Here is a 19,105-nt window from a genome sequence, read left to right on the forward strand (position 1 = left end):
GGATGGGGTCTGCTCTACACCAAGGACCTGGCAGCTCCCCACTATTGCAAGGAGGTGGATGGATACAGAGCCAAAGTCCCCCAGTTGGGTGAAAAGTGACATCCTAAACCTCCCCCCCTCCACCTCCCAAATAACCAGGTGGAGCTGAAGAGCCCTATACAGGACTCAAGGCTTGCCCATGCCATGGGCTGGGTGATCGCAAGCAGTATGGGGGTCACTGGCTCTCAGGCAAGGTGTTCCCAGCCTGGGGAGTTGGTGCCCCAGGAAAATGCCCCAGTGATAGAGAGTGCGTTTGCAGCCCTTTATGGGACCACAGCGTGTGTCCCAGCCCCCCAAAAGGTGACACCCTGCAGAAACTGGGGGGATGCACAGCTCCACAAAAGACCCAGGTCTCCCCCCATACTCAAAGAAGGGTCACCTCCAGTAGCTACAGAGATGCATAGGTCTATATTAGGACCAAGGCTGCCCCAAACCCAAACAGGGGGTGACCCCCCCAGTAACTTAGGGGGTGCACTGCCATGCAAACGACAACGGTCCGCTCAAACACAAAGAAGGATCACCCCGGTAAACGCCGGGTTCACAGTGCTATACATAGGCTAGAGATGTCACCCACCCCAAAGAGGAGTCACCCCCAGTAAGTGGGGGCGCACAGCCCTACAAACAATGAGGTCGCCCTGCCCTGGAACGGGAGAGCCCCTAACCGGGCCCCGGGGGCCGCACAACCCAGCCCCGGGGCGGGGACGAGCCCAAGTCCCCATGAAGCGGGGGGTACGCACGGCCCCGGCCCACCGGCACTGCCCCCCGCAGGCACTCACCGTACATGGCCGCTGCCCCCGGCCCGGCCCGGCCCGGCTCGGCGCTGCCCGGCGCGGCTGCAGGCGGCGGTGCCCGGCCCGGCTCTGCCCCACCGAGCGGCGCCGGGCGGGGGCGGCACCGGGAGGCGGCACCGCGGCCGTGGCTCCTCCCGCAGCACCCGCCCCGCACTGAGCGGCCCCTGCGGCACCGGCCCCAGGCCCCACGCGCGGTACCTCCTCTGCACCCCCCCCGTGCCCCCGCCCGGCACCCCCGGAGCCCACCGCCAACGGGCACCCTGCCCGCGCCTTGCCCCGCACACAGCGGTAAGGCCTGGAGCGTCCTGCCCCGGTTGGGGTACAGCCCGAGCCCCATCCATGCAGACCTAGCGATGAGTGGTGTCCGTCAGGGGCAGGCGTTGGAACTGACGCTGCTCAACATCTTTGTCACGACATGGACTGTGGGATTGAGCACAGCCTCGGCAAGTTTGCAGTGACACCAAGCTGTGCGGGGCGGTCAGCACCCTGGAGGGAAGGGATGCCATCCAGAGGGCCATGGACAGACTGGAGAGGTGGGACAGTGCAAACCTCATGGAGTTCAACAAGGCCAAGGGCAAGGTCCTGCACACGGGTTGGGGCAGTCCCAAGCACAAACACAGGCTGAGCAGAGACTGGATTGAGAGTGGCCCTGACGAGAAGGACTTGGGGGTGTTGGTCAATGAGAAGCTCCCCATGACCCAGCAGTGTGTGCTTGAGCCCAGAAACCAACTGTGTCCTGAGCTGCCTCACCAGCAGTGTGACCAGCAGGTTGAGGGAGGGGATTCTCCCCTTCTATTCCACTCTGGTGAGACCCCACCTGGAGAACTGTTCTGTGGTTCTGTGACCCCAAATCCTAGCAGAGAGGCTTCCTTCCAGAGCTTGCAGTGCCCCATGCTCACCATTCACACCTATCATCCCAGGAATGCACCCCCTGCAGCGTTACACCCAGCTGCTTTCCCCCCCGGGGAGGGGACAACTCAGGTGATCCTCCCGTCCCACTGCCAGCCCCACCAAGCACTGGCCCGGGCACCTGCAACCTCCTGAGTGACAACCGTGAACACTGCGGCCTTTTCCTGCTCTACCCAGCCAGGTGGGAGCTGCACCAGGCTGCTGAAATACAGAGGTGTGCTGCTGCTGCCAGCAATGAGGGCTGCAGGCAGATCTGGGGCAGCTTGGCTGCTTCTAGAAAGTCCTGGAGAGCAAGATGGGGCAGCTTGGATGGCCCTGGGGACGCAGGGACACCAGGGAAAGCCCTGGGAGCACTTGGAGGAGGTGCAGAGCAAGGGCAATTCCTCCCCGAGGTGCTTTCAGTTCTCATTACTGCTGCAATGCCCTTAGCAGCAGTGAAACAATGCAGCCATGCCCTGCTGCCGAAGGGGAAACTGAGGCATGGAGACACCCTGTCCAGGCTCTGGCAGCATTGGCAGGTCCGGCCATACCACAGGCACTGCCCTGGTGCTCCCAGTGTGCAAGTGAATAGCTGCAGGCCATGGAGGTTAGCCCTGATCATTTCCCACATTTCACCTGGCTGTGCCATTGCTGTTGTCACCTCCCAAAACCTGTGAGTCCCACTCAACACCACAAATGGCAATGTGGGATGGCAGCCTGCCCGACACCCCAAGCAGGGAGGATAGGACAGGAGCATAGTGCAGGGCAGCACAATATCGCAGAGGCTGACTCAACATGGTGTTTCATGGCACACCACATTGTGGCACAGCATGTTTCAGCACAGCACATCCTGGCACAGGAAATCTGGCATAGTTTGGAACAAGCAATACACCATGGCATGGCACTGCAGGACACAATGCAGTGTGTCACTGCAGACTACTACACAGCAATGCCCAGTATGTCACAGAATCCCAAGGCCATGGCACAGCACATCAAGGCACAGCACCAGCTCTTCTCCCTTACATCCCACCATTTGGACCCATTCCATCTCTATTCCCTGCTGTCCAGACCAACACAGGGACTTTGTGCTGGAGCCTGTCATGCCCTGGAGCCCCATGTACCTCCCACAGCCGCCCCACAGCCACATGTCCCACGTATGGCAAGATCGACATCACTGCAAAACCCGAGCCCTCCCTGTGCCAGACTCCATTATGAGTGACACAGTGAAGATGCTGCCCCTGGGCATGGCTGGAGACAAGGCTCGAGGTGACAGGGTACTTCGACCAGGGAGGGACAGGGTACCAGGGAGGTGCTGGCACCAGTATGCTGGAGATCTCCTCCTCCCTGAGCTTTTTGCTGCATCTCTTCCCACACAGCAAAGCCCCTCGGGCTGGATCATCTAATTAGGCAATAGCTGGTGCCTCACAATCCTCTTCGCAGGAAAATGATGTTTTAATTAAAACATTTGGGAAGTTAATTTGGTTGCCGATTCCCTGGGTGTCAGAGCAGCCACATGACGAGTCATGTTCCCAAGGGACTGCAGGGCTTTCACGGGGGACATGGCAGCAGCCACAGCCAAGGGATGGGATCCTGAGCATCTCTGGTCAGGTCCAGATCCAGAAGCAGTCTTAAAGTCCTTCTTACTGTGGATTAAAAGCCTCAAGAGTAAAACCTGATGATGAGAGAAGAACCTGAAACAGACATGGCAGATTCCTCCCAGCTCAGAAGCCCTCATCCCCTTGCTCACAGGGATTTGCAAGGCCATCGGCTTGCCACAAAGGGACACAGCGGTTATCAGGATGGTGCTGTGGGGCAGCCAAGGAGAAGAGATCTGGGGCCAGCCACCACTCAGCTGCCAGCACCAAATCCACCATCATCAACAATCCCTGAGGGCCCCCCCAGCCCACACCCAAACTAAACAGGGGTGGTTTGAACCCCAAAAGTTGTTGCCACTGGAAAAGCTCAGCATAATCACTGCCCTCAAAGAGCAAGGAAGGACATGAGAATCCCTGCTCAGGGCTAGGATGGACCCACAGTGGCTGGTGAGGAGGTTGAGGCCACCCCTAGCACGTGGCTCCTCCTGATTCCTGATATAAGACAATGTGTAGAGTTAAAATGTGCCCATCACCAGTGCTGCCCCTCAGATCCTACCTGTCATTGCCACAAAAGGGACCCCAACATGCTTTCGCCTTGCCCAGAGGGATCGAAGCACACTCCTCCTCACCTCTCCAGCAGCTAAGGGGTGCTGCTGAATCACCTGTGGCCTGGAATGTGCTGGGGACGCATGGATGTGTCCCTGCTTAGGGCTCAGGAATGTTGTGTGGAGCTCAGCATGGTGGACAGGGTGGGCACATGGGGCACCAAGACTGACCAGTGAGCCCTGGGATTCCTCTCCAGGATGTCTCAGGGGGAGCTGGATGGTGGGCACAGGGGGAAGGCAGCAATGTGGAAGCAGCCAGAGCTGTGAGTCACACTGGTGGGACAGCAAGGAGCTGCTCACCATGGGCACCTACTTTGTTAGACATGTCCATCCCTGGTTCATCTTCTCCCTCCTTCCTTGCATCCCCCCTGCTCTCCTGCAGCTGTTTCCATGGCCACCGAGCTGCTGCAGCAACTGCAGCAGGGTCTTTACCACTGAGCCGTGCATTCCTGCTCCACCTAGGATGGAGCCAAAACCCGGTCACATGGGCCACCCCCATGGCTGCTCCCACATACCAGCACCTGGCCTTAGGGTGTTTGCTCCAGCTCATGCACACACCTGTGCCCACTCTGGTGCCAACGCTTGCCATGTCGCTTGCATGATGCTCACGGATGGGCTCTTCCTATGCCCTGACATGCCCTGACACATGCAGTGTGCCACCTCTCACACGTCTCTGTGTTACTTCTTGCACAAGGATCCGTTTCTTGCACATGTGTGGTACAGGAGGAATGAGGACCTGTCACAGTGCAAGGCGATGCTGCCTGCACGTGGCTCACTTGCAGCAGCAGACTAAGGAGAAGCTCCACTGAAAAGCCAGGGGCTGCAAGGGGTGCATATGTGGGTATCTCTGCTGGGAATACTGGTGTTTCCAAGGGTATCATCCTGAGATGTCCCAGCTACAGAAAACACTGCAAGTAAATCAATAGGTCACCTGAGCCTCAGACACATCTCCCTGATGTTCTGGGCTGACACGGGGCTAGTTTCTGCTGATAGCAGTGGCACAGAGAATCCTAGAATCCCAGGTTGGGAGGGACTTCAGTGATCATCTGGTCCAACCTTTGTTTGCAAAGCATGACCCAGTCTAGATGTCCTAGCACCTGTCTAGATGAGTTTTAACAGGGTCCAGTGTTGCAGAATCACCACTTCCCTGAGGAGATTATTCCAACGGCTGATTGTTCTCATAGTGAAAAATTGTCCTTCGTCATAGTGAAAGCATCCAACCAGAATCAACCCCAGAGTAACTTTTGCCGATCACCCCTTGTCTTTTCCATGGGACCCCTTGCAAAAAGGAAATCTCTGTCTTGGTAGCCATCCTTTAAACATTGGAACTTGGGGATATGGTCCCCCCAGAGCCTTCACTTCTCCAGGCTGAACAAGCCCAGCTCTCTCAGCCTGTCTCCATAGCAGAGGTGCTCCAGCCCTCAGAGCATCTTCATGGCCTCCTCTGGACTCTCTCCAATAGCTCCACATCCTTCTTCACATTGGGGCCCCAGAGCTGGACACAGGACTGGAGAGTGGGGGGGTCTCACCAGAGTGGAGCAGAGGAGAAGAATCCCCTCCCTCAACCTGCTGGTGATGCAGCCCAGGACACAGTTGGTTTCTGGGCTCAAGCACACACTGCCAGCTCATGGTGAGCTTTGCATTGACCAGCATCCCAAGTCCCTCTCCCCAGGGCTGCTCTCAACCCAGTCTCTGCTCAGCCTGTGTTTGTGCTTCAGATTGCTCTGAGCCATGTACAGGACCTTGCCCTTGGCCTTGTTGAACTCCATGAGTTCTCACTGTCCCACCTCTCCAGCCTGTTCCTCTGGTTCCCCCTTCCCTCCAGCATGTCAGTCGCACCACATAGCTCAGTGTCATCAGTAAACTTGCTGAGGGTGCCCTTGATCCCACTGTCCATGTCATGACAAAGATGTTGAATCGGATCCATTCCAACACTGACCCCTGAGGAACACCACTTCTAACTGGTCTACACTTGGACATTGAGCTGTTGACCACAGCTCTTTGAGTGTGGCCATCTAGCCAATTCCTTATCCACCAAGTGGCCCATCCATCATATACATACCTCTCCAATTTAGAGACAAGCATGTCATGGGGGACAGTGTCAAATGCTGTTCACGAGTCCAGGAGGATTACTTCAGTCACTCTTCCCTTATCCACCAATGGTGTAGCCCCATCATAGAAGGCCACCAAATTTCAGTTACCTCAGTACATGTTAGTACTTTGGTTTCAGTCTGACAACCCCAGGGATAGAGGTGAGTCTTAGCCTTATGTGACCATGACAAGACAACAACCTTTTCCCCTACCAAACAAGGGATGAAGTGCAAGGCTAGTTCTGCCTCATATGTTATTTCCAGACCCTGTGCATGCGAAAGACAGAACTGGCACAGACATAGAACAGAGGCAGGATGTGATGAGAAGTTAACAAGCCCAGATGGTGTTTCTGCAGCACAACAATTACAAAGGATGGTCCTATCACAGAATCACAGTATTCCAAGGGCTGGAAGGGACTTCGAAAGATCATCTAGTCCAACCCCCCTGCAAGAGCAGGGTAACCTAGAGTACATCACACAGGAAGTTGTCCAGGCGGGACTTGAATATCTCCAACGTAGGAAATTCCACAACATCAGGGAATTTGGGATTCCTCAAGCTGGTCCAAGTTTCCTGGCTGAGAAAAAGCCATGCCCTGCTCCCTGCCCACCTGATATCCGCTGCCATGTCAGTCTTTGCAAGCTCAGATAGTAAGTCTAGTTCTGCATTAGTGAATTACTGGATTTGTTGTCATTACGACTTGGATAATTGCACCACTGATCTGTATTTATGACTGTACCGTTATTTAGAGATAAATTGTTTATCCCTAAAGCTGCTGGTCTGGTGTCTGCCATATCCCAAACCTACAAGTCAGTAGGGCTGCTGTAAGCCCTTTCACTGCCCAAACTCAGTGAAGAAATCGGCACAGTGCTAATATATCCCCCTCATCCTCTGTCCAAGCACAGAGGGGCTCTGTTCCTCCCAGCCCAGAAAAAAACCCACAGAGGGCTTTATATGTGACAGCAAAACAGAGAGGAAATAAATTACCTTCTTCCTTTCTCCTCTTTTACAAAGATATTAAAGGACACACTCAACCCAGAAAGAAATGCCCAAAGAAAACCTTCACCTCATCTCCCTAACACCACTGGGATCAGGGCAGGGCAACACTTGACTCCTGCATGGCAGGGGGAATTACAAACCCATTCCCACACTACTGCTGAGCAGGTAGGATCCCTGATGGCTTGTGAGGGGGGACAAGGTGAAAAGCTGCCCAGAGATGTCCCCAGTAGCATCTCAAGGAGGAGAAAGAGTCAAATTCACCACATCAGCTTCCAGATGTGGTGAATCCAGATCAGGATTGTTTGTTCAAGGGTGCATAGGACCAGTGGAGGAAGGGTTAAAGGCATCAGCTTAAACTGGCACAGAGACATGTGCCTGGTTTCATCAAGCAACCAGACAGCAGGAAGATGAAGAACAAATCGAAGATAAGAAAGGAGAACAAAGCTGAAGATAAGGTGACATGAAGATGAAGAACAGAACTTGAGCCATAAAACACCCAGAGATGGATAATGGCGAGACTCGTTTGGCAAAGATTTATGAGACCAGATAATGAGGCGGAAGATCCCAAACAGCCCATAACAGACCTGTCAAAAAACAGCATCTGGCTGCCATTCAGCAGAAAGCCAGAAGAGGTGCTGAGGAATCAACAGCCAGTGTCCCCAGTCCATAGCACAGACTAGTGACCCCACACACCTGCAGCACCCACTTCTGCCATTTCCATCTCCAGACAGGGCCTCTCAACACCCAATGCTCCCAGCAGGACATGTGTGTATGGGGGAAGGGCATAGGATCCCTAAGCTGAGGACAGAGAAAGCCCCTCCCATGTCCATCTCTATCTGGACAGTGAAGTCCTCAGAGAGCCAGCAAGTGCTCAAACTACATAGGCCCTGCCAAGATGTGGCTGTGACCACCCTCCAAAGAGGACCTCAGAAACCTCATCTGTGTATCCCCTCCTAGAACCTTGTGTCCAAAGCATGAAGCAAAGGTTCCCCTTCTTCACGGGATCTTGCTGGACTACAAAGAGCAAATTAGGACATTACCTACAAGGGTCTCTATGGATGGCCCTGTCGCAGGTTACCTCCTGCACAGGGATGGGCCCCTGTACTCAGACCTTGTCCCAGGATGCCAAGGGGTCACTGCCAGCTCTGGTGTCATCAAAGGCCACCTGTCCCAGCAGTCAGCAACATCCTCCCCTTCAGAACCTTTTTCACAAGGGGCTCATCATTGAGGAGGGTCCACTTATCCCTCCAAGAACTGATTCAACACCAACCTCAATAGCTCCTAAACAAGGCCAAAACAGCACCTGCTATCTAACCCCTCTCCCCCCTCAGGTTGTGAGCTGCAGCCCACCCAGCGTCCCCAACCTGGCCTGTTCTCTGGCCTCCCCTGACACAGCTGAACCAATAGAAGCTCCAGGCTGGGGTGAAACACCTCCCACAGCAAGTCATGGGCAACAAGAGATGCAACTGCTCTACCTGCAGCTCTCCAGGGCCACACAGACCCTCGCAGCTCAGCTTTGAAGGACAGGGGGATGCCCTGGAAGCACCCAGGCCCATACGATCCTATACGGTGCTGCTCTGGAGCCCCTGGAGAGGCTGGGGTAGGACTGGGGCCGTGCTGCTGAAGGCAGGGCCTCAGGGTAGACCTTGGCGGGCGGGTGGGGGTGGTGGCTGCCCCGGGTGGGAAGGGGGCCCTAGGCCAGGCTTTGCCCTTCATATGACACCTCAGTGCCGGCCCCCGGGGCAAGGCAAGGTAAGTAGGTTAGGGAGGGAAGGACAGGAGGAGGGAAGGAAAGGAGGAGGGAAGGAAAGGAGGAAGAAGCAGGGCTGAGACCCTAACTCATCCCGCTCCTCCCCACCCTGACAGTGCCTCACTACCGCCCCCTGCGGGATGTTAACACCACCTGCCAGAGCCAAATCTCGCGAGAACCTCGACCTGAGGCTTGAGGGGGGCTAGCGAAGTCTCGCGTGAGCGGAGGCTCAGCGCGCTGAGGCGGCCCCGGCCCCGCTGCGCTCCCTCCCTCCCTCCGTCCCTGGATCCCTCCCGCCATCCCTTCTTCCGCAGCCTCAGCAGGGCCCGGCCCAGCCCGCACCGCCCCGGCCCAGCCCGCACCGCCCCGGCCCGCTATGGAAACGAATCCGCCCAAGCGGAAGGAAACGCGCAAGTCGTTGCGGGTTAAAGTCATCTCCATGGGCAACGCGGAGGTGGGCAAGGTAGGCGCTGCGATTGGTAGGTGGGCGGTAGGGCAGGCTAGTTATCCAATGGAGAGCTGGGTGCAGCCGGCTGCACTACTAGACAGGCCTCGGATTGGTGGCTGTGCCGGCGGTGGGAACCAATCAACGTCTTCACCTTGCGGTGCAAAGCGGGAGGTGAGGGGGAGTGGATGACTGAGAGTTCTGGGGGCGGGGCCTCGCGCCGTAACGCCGATGTTTATTGGCTGCATGGCAATGGGGCGGGGTTGTGCGCCTTGGCAGGGGGTCGGCGGTGGGTGGCATGGTGGTGGCATGCAGCCCGGTGCCGGGTTCGGGGTGCCCCTCCGTGCCGGCATGGGGTCTCTGTGGGGTTGGGGCCCTCCGCGATCTGCCCGCGGAGGAACACGCGTTCCTGTGTCGGCTCCCTTCAGAGGGAGCCCGTGTGGCGGTCACAGGTACCCTAGTGCAGTGCCTGAGGGCAGGAAGCGTGCATCCAGCCCTTGGTGCCCTCCTCGGGGGTCGGAGCTTGCTGAGGTCGACCCAGCCCTGCCTGCTGGGCTTTAGTCAGGAGTTCACCAAGACTCCCCTTTCCTCCTGCGGTGGTGGATGAGCCGGCTCTTATCCGGGATGCTGTTGCGTCTCCCAGCCAGGTTCTCTTCTAAAGTGCTGCTCTTTTTATTTGCTGACTAAACGCCGACAGCACAAGGACTCCCTTGGGGCAGACAAATGCCTCACGGATGGCAAGCAAATGCAGAATGGGCTTGTAGAGCAGAGCGAGTGGGCAAAGAGGTTGCAGGTGACATTTATCCTTACAGCATTTATATCTTGATGGCTGATAGCAGCCAACTCAACTGCTTGCACTAAACAGTATCTCTGCCAGTCAGGGACAGAACCAGGGACCCCCTAAATACACAACTCCTTCAGATGTTTTGTGTAGGGGAATAAATTAGAGTTTCTTGGCACTCCCAGTCTGCAAACAGGTAAGGAATAACTGATAACCAGTGGCTTTCCCTTCTTTATGCAGAAAGAAAGCTGCTTCTGGTAAACATTGGTCCTTTGGTTGTGGGTTAATTAGCTAATTTAGGGACTTAGGACAGAGTTGATGTCTTTGCATCTATCCAGCTGGTGGAGGCTGTCAGCAAAATCCCTGTTAATGTGAATATTATGGTCTATGGTGCCATCCTACTGAGGGTCCCTTTTCTTTACTCCCAGAGCTGCATTATAAAGCGTTACTGTGAGAAGAGGTTCGTTTCCAAATATCTGGCAACTATCGGCATTGACTACGGCGTCACAAAGTACGTACCTTTGTGGTGAGGAGCAGCAAGTGCTTGGCTCTGCCAAGGCTCTTTGGTTTCCACAGCATAATCTGAAATTTTGCCCTATTGATAAAATAACCTGCATAATCAGCATTCCTCTGATAGCACAGCTCCGCAGTACCATGTTACATCCCGAGCTGGTGGTATCCTCCTTGTACGAAAAGCTCTAGGGGTTGTTTTTGCCCTGGTACTCAGATCTTCCCACTGAATTTACTGAGGATGGTGAGGCCCTGCCATAAGTTACCCAGAGAAGCTGTGGCTGCCCCATCCCTGACAGTGTTCAAGGCCAGGTTGGACAGGGCTTGGAGCAACCTGATCTAGTGGAAGGTGTCCCTGCCCATGGCAGAGGGTTGGAACTGGATGAGCTTTAAGGTCCCTTCCAGCCCAAATGATTCTGATTCTATGATTTTTCTGTCCCTGATCACCCAACTCTTCCTCTGCAGAGGGCTGGCAGCGATAAGGGGTGTTCCTGTGGGGACACAGCCTGTGCGAGGGCTGAGGAGGAGCCTTCTCAAGCATTTCCTACTTCTCTTTCAGAGTGCAGGTCAGAGACAGAGAGATCAAGGTGAACATCTTTGACATGGCAGGACACCCATTCTTCTACGAGGTAAGGCAGACCTGGCCTTGGGAGCACACCGGAAGGCTGCTCTCAGCGGACTCATCTCAGAAGCGTTTGGCACCCCTCAGCTTTCCTCAGATCTGCCTGAAATTGGGTTTGGGGGTGGGAAACTTGAAAATGTATTTCTTCAGGTTGAACAAGCCCAGCTCTCTCAGCCTGTCTCCATAGCAGAGCTGCTCCAGCCCTTGGAGCATCTTTGTGGCCTCCTCTGGACTCCCTCCGGCAGCGCCAGTTCCTTTGTTGGGGCTCCGGAGCTGGACTCAGTACTCCAAGGGGGTTCTCAGCAGAGCAGAGCAGAGAGGGAGAGTAGATGTGTCCTGTAGCTGACTGTAAACACTCTTCCAGCAGCTGTCCTGGGGTTCTTTGGTCTCCCCAGTTGCTGGCACTGGGCATACAAGCCACAGAGGCTGCAGCCCCGCTCCAGCTGCTGGTACAGACCCCTTATGCACACCTGCATGCACAGAGACATGTTACATGTCCCTCCAGTAGCTGGGGTTAGACATGTAGTCAGTAGGTCAGGTGGCTGGCCCTGGGTCTTTGCTTTGACCTGCTGCTGACACACAGGGTATCACACATGCCAACGGGCCTCTTGGTGGACTCACAGACCTTCCAGTCTCCCCAGGAGCTGGTCTGACCCCTTGTCTGCTGTTGTGCCTCTGCTTTTGTGTGTTTGTGGAGATGAATCTTTTATGGGTTGGTCACAGTTGTGATGAGCCTGGGGGCAGTGTGGTCAAGGTGTTAGATGGGTTCCCCATCTGTCATTTTTCTTCACTCTTCTGTTTGTAAGGAGATGAGATTTTTGTCACAGAACCACATAGGTGCCAGGGAAATGGTGATCACCCAAACCCACCAGGCTCTGAGCACTCATCCTGGCTGTCACCAATGCCCCTGCCCTGCCTTTGTCCCCACAGGTGAGGAACGAGTTTTACAAGGACACACAGGGAGTCATCCTGGTCTATGACGTTGGACAAAAGGAGTCTTTTGATGCACTGGACACGTGGCTGGCTGAGATGAAGCAGGAGCTGGGCCCCCATGGAAACATGGAGAACATTGTCTTTGTTGTCTGTGCGAACAAGGTGGGCTGTGGGGGGAAGCCAGGCTGCTGTGTGGTCCTGATCAACAGCCCTCAGGGCTTGTTGTGTTCCCGCTCGAGCCCAAGCTGTTGAGCTCCAGCTACAGCAAGGGAAATGTTAAGTTGTATGAAAGACTTTCTAAGAACCAGATGTGTGTGTGAGGGGCACTGGAGACCGCATTTCAAAAGGCTTTTGAGAATGTGGTGGCCACGTGTCAGGAAAGGATCAAGTAGAGGTGACATTGTCTCTGGACTAAACTCAAAGCCCCTTTTCCCTTGTATTTTCTCTGTTTTCTTTCCACACTGCCTCCATCCCTTCAGGATAAGCAAACAGCCTCTCCAACCAGACAGGCCTCTTACCTGCTGTTAGATGATCACCCTTGGAGATGTGTTCCTCCAGCTGCTGCTGCAGACCCTGGCTGGTCTCTCATCTCTGCCTTTTCTCCTGGTCTAGATTGACAGTACCAAGCACCGCAGCGTGGATGAGAGCGAGGGGCGGCTCTGGGCAGAGAGCCGGGGCTTTCTGTACTTTGAGACATCAGCACAAACAGGAGAAGGGATCAATGAGATGTTTCAGGTAAGGGGTAATGAAGGTGGGGAGGGCACAGACACCACACTGAGCTGGGATATGATGGCAGGGTATTCCCTGAATTGTTTAGATCCCACAAAACCTTTTGGCACTTTGCCCCAGAGGTGTCTTCCCAGTGAAATGTTGCCCTGAGAAAGCCGTAGCTGCTTAGCTCAGGATTAGTATTGGTCCTCCAAGACCTGAGCTGCCCCTAGCATTGTGTTGTTCAGAACTAATGATCCCACTTGCTGCATTGGGAACATGAAGCAGAGATGCTTATATCACCTACTCAGGTCTAGCACTGTTCTGAAGTGGGTTTGAGATAAATGTAGGGCTTAGCCTCCTCAGCCTGTCCCACAATCCTTGCAAGGACTGGATCCTTCCAGACTGGGAATCTCGGCTCCAAACAGCACAGGCAGTGGGTATTGAACATTCATCAGTTGCACAAATGCTCCCGCAGGCTTCAGAGGATGAGCCTGCAGCCAGCAAGGGCAGTGGGATCTCCTATGCACTGCCACCACCTTGAGGACTGTTCCTTCCTGCTAACTCCTCCCTGTGTCTGCAGACTTTTTACTCTGCCATCATCGACCTGTGTGACAATGGTGGGAAGCGCCCTCCTTCCAGCATGGGGGTTGGCTTCACCAAAGAGCAGGCGGATGCCATCCGCAGGATCCGCAACAGCAAGGACAGCTGGGACATGCTGGGGGTCAAACCTGGAGCCACGAGGTGAGGAAAATTGTAGCATTTGGCTGGCTGTTTGTAGTCTTTCTGACCTGGCAGGCTGATGGCATCTGTGATCTTTTAGTGACCTATCTGCTGATAAGCTCACATTGGTTTATATAGCAAATGGCCACAAATATCTAGCCACGAAATTAAGGCAATGCAAAAGAACCCCTTGGTCCTGAGCACCAAATTTCCTTTTAACAGGCTGGAGGAAAGGGGAAATGAACATGAGAACTTCAGGCCTGCCAGATGCCCAGACTTGCATCCTGCCTTCAGGCTGACCCATCTCTGGTCACTCTTGTCAGATGTATTTGGAGCAGCTCCAGCTTTCCCTGCTCTCCAGTCTGGAGAAGCTTTCGGACTGCTGTAAAGGCTGCTGCCCACATGTCAAAAAGAGATTGATAAAAAGCTCTTCCACCTGGAAATGGTACTCCCAAAGTCAAGCTTTCTCTTGTCTTCCTCAGAGGACCTCTACTCAGGTGGAAGTGGTCATTGCTGGTGTAAGAGTTTGGATATTGAATCTCCCAGTTCTGCTGTATGACTTGAGCAGCTAAAACAAACTTCCAGAGCTATGCCTTGCTTTCAGAAATATGAGGACTACCCTTGTGTACTCCATGCAGTGGGACTAGAGAGGAGATTTTGGGATAACATATCATTCAGGACTCACAGTTCCTCCTGTTGGCTTTTTGAAATGTAGATGTTAAATCTAACCCCTTCTCCAGCCCCCTGTCATCAATGGGGAGAGATCAGCAACTCTGCAGGGCAATTTGTGCTGTGATCACCAGCACAGACGGACTCACCTCCCTCAGGAGGTGCCCCCCTCTCTCCACAACCTGCAGCTGGAGCTGTCTGCCTTGGACCAGACACCCGAGGCTTAAAGGGCTGAAGTGATGTGCAATGCCTTCGCCTGGAGTGTGTAGGCGGTTTGATGTGAAGCTGAGTCAGGGTGCGTGTGCCCCCACGCTGTCTCCCGGCTTTCTGCTTTCCTGGTGCCAGAGATTCGGCACACCAGGACACGTGTCACAGGCACATGTCTGGCATGATGGGAGCATTTGTGCTTGCATAGTCCCATGGTGGAGGGGGTGTATCTGCCCCAGGAGAGGGGTGCTGCCCCTCCTCTGCTCATGCCATAGCAAGAAGTGCCCTGCGTGCTTCTTTGCAGCTCACTTTTCATAGCATCACCTCCAAAGCCCGGAGGCCACTTAGGGAAAGGTTCAAAAGCATCTCCACAGGGCTGCTGAGCACCAGGGGAGCTCCTGGTCCTGCTGTGCTCTGCCAGCGGAGGCAATGCTGAGCCAGGCTGTGTGTCATGTGGGTCCCCTCACTTCTACTCTGTCTCTTAGGGATGAAGTGAACAAAGCCTATCGGAAGCTGGCTGTGCTGCTCCACCCTGATAAGTGTGTGGCTCCTGGCAGTGAGGACGCCTTCAAAGCAGTGGTGAACGCCCGGACTGCACTTCTCAAGAACATCAAGTAGGGAACAGAGCTGCTCAGAGCTGGAAACCTTCCCCTCTTCCCATGGGGCACCTCTTTCCTCCTCCTGCTTACTGCTGGCATGGACGCAGGCTCTCCCAGCACCAGCCATGGCAGCAGGACTGCATCAACTGTAGCACCCTTGCAATGTGCTGGAAAGGGACAGAGTGCTGAGGAGGGCAGAGGCATCCCAGACCCCTCCCTGCATCCATGGCCCCAGGTCGTAGTTGGTGTAAGTGCTGAAAACAGTGAGGTTCCCACCTTCTCAGCTGTGTTACACCTCAAGGGAGTTACCAGCCATGGAGGAGTTTGGGTCCATGACTCTAACCCGTGGATGCAGCAGGGGCAGAGTGAGATCAGATTTGAAAGCTGCTGTGCCTGAAAGCATTGGTGTCGTGGGTGGAGGATGTCCAGGAGGATGCCCAGGAGAGCAGTGAATTGTCAGTCATGGGTTATCCTAGAGCAACATCTGCAAGGCTGGAAGTGTTGGGATGCATTTGTCAAGCACTGGGGTGGTTCAGCATCCTGGGGAAAGCTGTCTTCTGCCAACTGACACCCAACAGTACTGCTTTTGACAGTGAGGAGAAGGGCAGGTTGCTCCTGCTTACTGCAGGGAGAAAATGGCTCCCAGAGTGTCCTTTTTCCCTTCCTCCCCAAGCTGTTGTGGTGCCAAGAACAGTCCCTTTGGCAGGACTGGGGCTCTTCCACCTAGTTACCACAGCACAGGGTCTCCTGCCCCTGTGTCCTTCCACCTCCCTGAGCTCAACTCCTCGGGAAGAGCCCCTAAGGCTCTTTCTCAAGCAACTGCTCCCTCTCTCCCATCCCTCTATTCACACCATGCCAGTGAGCTCTGGGTAGGTGCCATGATCCCCTATGGGTGACTCTCCTCACCTGTGGGTGGTCCTGGCTATTTGCAGGCAGGAGGAGAGTGCTGACCCAAGGGGGAGGCAGTTCACCCTCCACTTGGTTGTCTGTCAGCTCTGCCCTTCCTCCCCTTGGCCAACTTCATCTCCTGAGCTTCACCCACACTGCAGAGCTGTGTGGGTGTCTGCAAGCTGCCTGCTCACTTGGCATCATGTCACTCAAGTTAAGTGAGGGGTGGAAGGGCCATGTCCTCCCCCAACCCTCTCTTCTCACAGCAGCATATCACCCTGCTTTGCTGGTTGTCTTACAGGTTGCCAATCAGCAGGTAGGTGCAGGTTGCCCTCTTGTAGTCACAGCTGCTGTTGATTTGAATAGTCTTCTTGATTTAGATGGGAGCATTGCTGATCACCCCAATGAGTGCTTGCAGAGGCTTAAGATCTAGCTGCTGTGATCCTGAGGGAGGTGAGAGCTATGAAGGCTGCCAGGCTCTTAGGAGAGACCAAATGGGAGATTCCTTGGGCTTCAGCGTTTTTTTCAGGACCCAGTTTTATCTCCTTGCTGCTGTATGAGCTTGGCAGGTATGGTGAGGACACAAAGCCATGAAATGAAAGCCACTCAGTGTGTCTATGTGTGTCCTTACCTCACCCCACAGATACCCTGTTCAAGTGTTTTCTCATGTGGTCAGTGCAATATGTTTTGTTTTGGTATGTTCTTTTTCCACTTCAAGGCAGCTTTTCTGTGTTTCCCCTTCAAAATATATCAGAAATCAACAGTAGATCCCTCTCACATTTTTCAACAGCAAACATTAATGGACTTTAAAGCCAGTATCGTTTTGCTCTTGCTCTGGTTTCTGATGCTTGGAAGAAGTAAGCTATCCTGCTGGAAAACACTCTTTGCTCCTCCAGTGTAAAAATGACCAAGGGGAGATGTTGCTACAAGAGGTTGATGTTTAAAATAGCTCCATTTTCCCTCTCCTAGATGCATAAAAAGTTGGGCGGGGGGGGAGGTCAGCAGGGCAGACACTGCAGCTGTGGCAAGTTATGCTGACAGGGTCTCGTTCCACACATTTTGTAATGCTCTGCAGTTCACTGGAAACCTCCTTGCTTGTCTGGTGGAGGAAACCACTTAATACTGGCTTCGTACCTATTTCTCTGTATTTTTTTCCCCCCATTGAGAAAGGTAAATAATCCTTTTGCTGAATGGTGCACTTCATTTCAAGGGTGAGATCTCAGTGCTTGGAGTGGTTTAAAGGCTTCCTCAGTTCCTGCTGCTCAGGGGCTCTCCAGGTCTTTTGTGCTATGCTATGTCCTATTCGCTCCTCAGGTGACTGGCTGTTAGTCTTGGGGTTTCTGCTGTCTGTTTACAGAGCTGACTGGACCTTTGGAGACCGTTCCACACATGTCACATCCAGCCGTGTCAGTGACCTTCTGAGTTGTGTTATTTTTATAAATTAAACTCCCCCTTTGGAACAAAGGAAGCTCTGTGAGCTGTCCTCCCGCCTGCTGTTAATGTTTAATTGCCCTTTGACTCATTTCTCTCCTCCCCAGCTGGGTCTGGCCAAGGCTGGCGGTGAAGAGCTGCCCTCGAGGGTGATGATGGAGGTTGTGAATCAACGCTGCAGGAGTGGGAGCTGGGTAGGAGATCAATGCAGGTCTGGGAGTCCCACAGGGATGTGATGTGGGATGCACCCAGCCGTGGTAGAGCCTGGCTCTGGGCAGGGGAGGCAGAGGGGTAGCACCATCCTTGCTCCATGCACACACACGTCTGCACCAGCAGCCCCTGTAGCGTGCTTACTCCTTGCCAGCTCCATCAGGACCTCAAGCTCAAGGTCCCTCCAGCAAAGCTGCCACCATCCAGGCTCTGCCTCAGGCCCAAGAGTCCTGTGTCCTCCTGCCTCATGCAAAGAGCAAGTCCTGCTTCTGAAGCATGTGTCCTGCTGTGAAAGCACCATCAGCTGAATCTCGATGAAGGCGCTTCCCATTCAGCATCCAGAAATGCAGCCAGGAGCCACCCCTGAAGATCTGTGGGATGGGAAACCTCCCTCGATGTGCCTGGAGGTGCTGCCTTGCCTGTGCTTTGCCTGCCCCTCAGCACTCAATGGAGCCTACGGGTGGGGAGGACACAAGGTTTTCTGGTCTGGCCCATGCCCAACAGCCACTGTCTGCTTCTTGCTGCCATTCCAGGCTCGTGCACCCTGTAATGGGTCCAGGAATGAACCCTCCTCTGGGACAAGGCTACACTCATCCTGCTTCACAAATCAGCAAGGTCTCCTTGCTGGCCTTCACATCAGTTAACCTTCCCAACTAGGGTGCCCCATCCATGGCCAGCCTGGAATGGGTTGGCCTGAGCTCCCCATGGTGGGTCCCAGGGCAGGGGGCCAGGACTTATGTCCCTGTCTGGTGCTAGCCCCTGCTGAAGCCCCTGCCTACACCCTGCTTGCCTGCACTCCTCTTCAGCTGCAGCAGGATGGCAGTAACATTGATCATGCCCCAAACCTCAGGGGAGCTGTGGCATTGGCTCATCATTTTGTATTAATTACTGCACAGAAGTAATTATTTCCCTGACAAAGCAGCCAAGATGGCCTCCTGTTAGAGCTGCTGGGGTAAGGACATTTGGGAGTGCAATGGCCATGACTTGATGGGGCCAGGTGCAGTTCTCCAGTAGGTCAGGGTAGACTTCTTGCTGTGTGGTAACAGGACTGATTCAGGGCATCTGCATCAGCTCTGAACTGCAGCTAGCATACCAGATCAAGGTGCAAGAGGAGAGCTGAAACATGAGGAAGAAGAGGGGTAGCTTTCGGCAGAGGTTGCAGGGGAGTATCAGTCAGTTTGGGGGTGATTTGGGCAGTGTAGGCAAAGGGGGATGTGCAGGGGGAAGTCCTGATGTTTCCCTGCTCCACTGTGGAGGTGGAGCTGTTGTAAGGGGTCTGTGACCCCGGAGAGGGGGGGAAGCAGAGACGGGCCAAAGACAGCCTGGCAGGTATTAGGATGTATGGCCTGGCACCCTGCTCATCCCCCGGGGTTGGGGTGCCTGGTACCTAGAGAGTTCTTTCAGGATGTGAGGGTCCCTGTGGGCGTGCAAGCTGCTGGAGGGAGGCAATGAAGAGGATGAAGTTGGCAGCAGCAAAGCTGCAGGAGTGAGGGAGGGACACGTCTGAGGACAGATCCACCCGGAAACAGGCCGGGTTCCCGGTCGCCGGCGGCAGGAGGGCCGCCCCGCAGCCGGCACCGACAGGGTTACTGAAGGCGGAGACGCACCGGGGCGCACCGGTACC

The 19,105-nt window shown here is 54.6% G+C and overlaps 2 protein-coding genes across 2 annotated transcripts in view; one reads left to right on the forward strand and one right to left on the reverse strand.

Moving 5' to 3' along the window:
* The window catches only part of EFR3B (EFR3 homolog B), a 40,274-nt gene extending 39,407 nt beyond the window's left edge, over nt 1–867 (reverse strand). The window contains exon 1 of the mRNA XM_034061069.1: nt 816–867. Coding sequence (XP_033916960.1) covers nt 816–822 — 7 coding nt within the window. The 5' untranslated portion in view covers nt 823–867. The remainder of the gene's footprint in view (nt 1–815) is intronic.
* An 8,162-nt stretch (nt 868–9,029) lies between these two features.
* On the forward strand, nt 9,030–17,286 carry DNAJC27 (DnaJ heat shock protein family (Hsp40) member C27). The gene is made up of 7 exons (XM_034061274.1): nt 9,030–9,218; nt 10,410–10,492; nt 11,051–11,120; nt 12,044–12,208; nt 12,659–12,781; nt 13,338–13,498; nt 14,839–17,286. The coding sequence occupies exons 1-7, from the start codon at nt 9,132–9,134 to the stop codon at nt 14,969–14,971; spliced, it is 822 nt and encodes a 273-aa protein (XP_033917165.1). The 5' UTR covers nt 9,030–9,131; the 3' UTR covers nt 14,972–17,286.
* The last annotated feature ends 1,819 nt before the right edge of the window (nt 17,287–19,105 follow it).

The sequence above is a fragment of the Melopsittacus undulatus genome, chromosome 3 (genome assembly GCF_012275295.1).
Source record: "Melopsittacus undulatus isolate bMelUnd1 chromosome 3, bMelUnd1.mat.Z, whole genome shotgun sequence".
Taxonomy (NCBI): domain Eukaryota; kingdom Metazoa; phylum Chordata; class Aves; order Psittaciformes; family Psittaculidae; genus Melopsittacus; species Melopsittacus undulatus.

Excerpts from the sequence above, each read along its gene's own strand:
- DNAJC27 (XM_034061274.1), top strand. The coding sequence starts at position 9,132 with ATGGAAACGAATCCGCCCAAGCGGAAGGAAACGCGCAAGTCGTTGCGG. Across the intron at positions 9,219-10,409 it reads GCAACGCGGAGGTGGGCAAG|AGCTGCATTATAAAGCGTTA; the intron begins GTAGGCGCTGCG and ends CTTTACTCCCAG. Across the intron at positions 13,499-14,838 it reads GTCAAACCTGGAGCCACGAG|GGATGAAGTGAACAAAGCCT; the intron begins GTGAGGAAAATT and ends TCTGTCTCTTAG.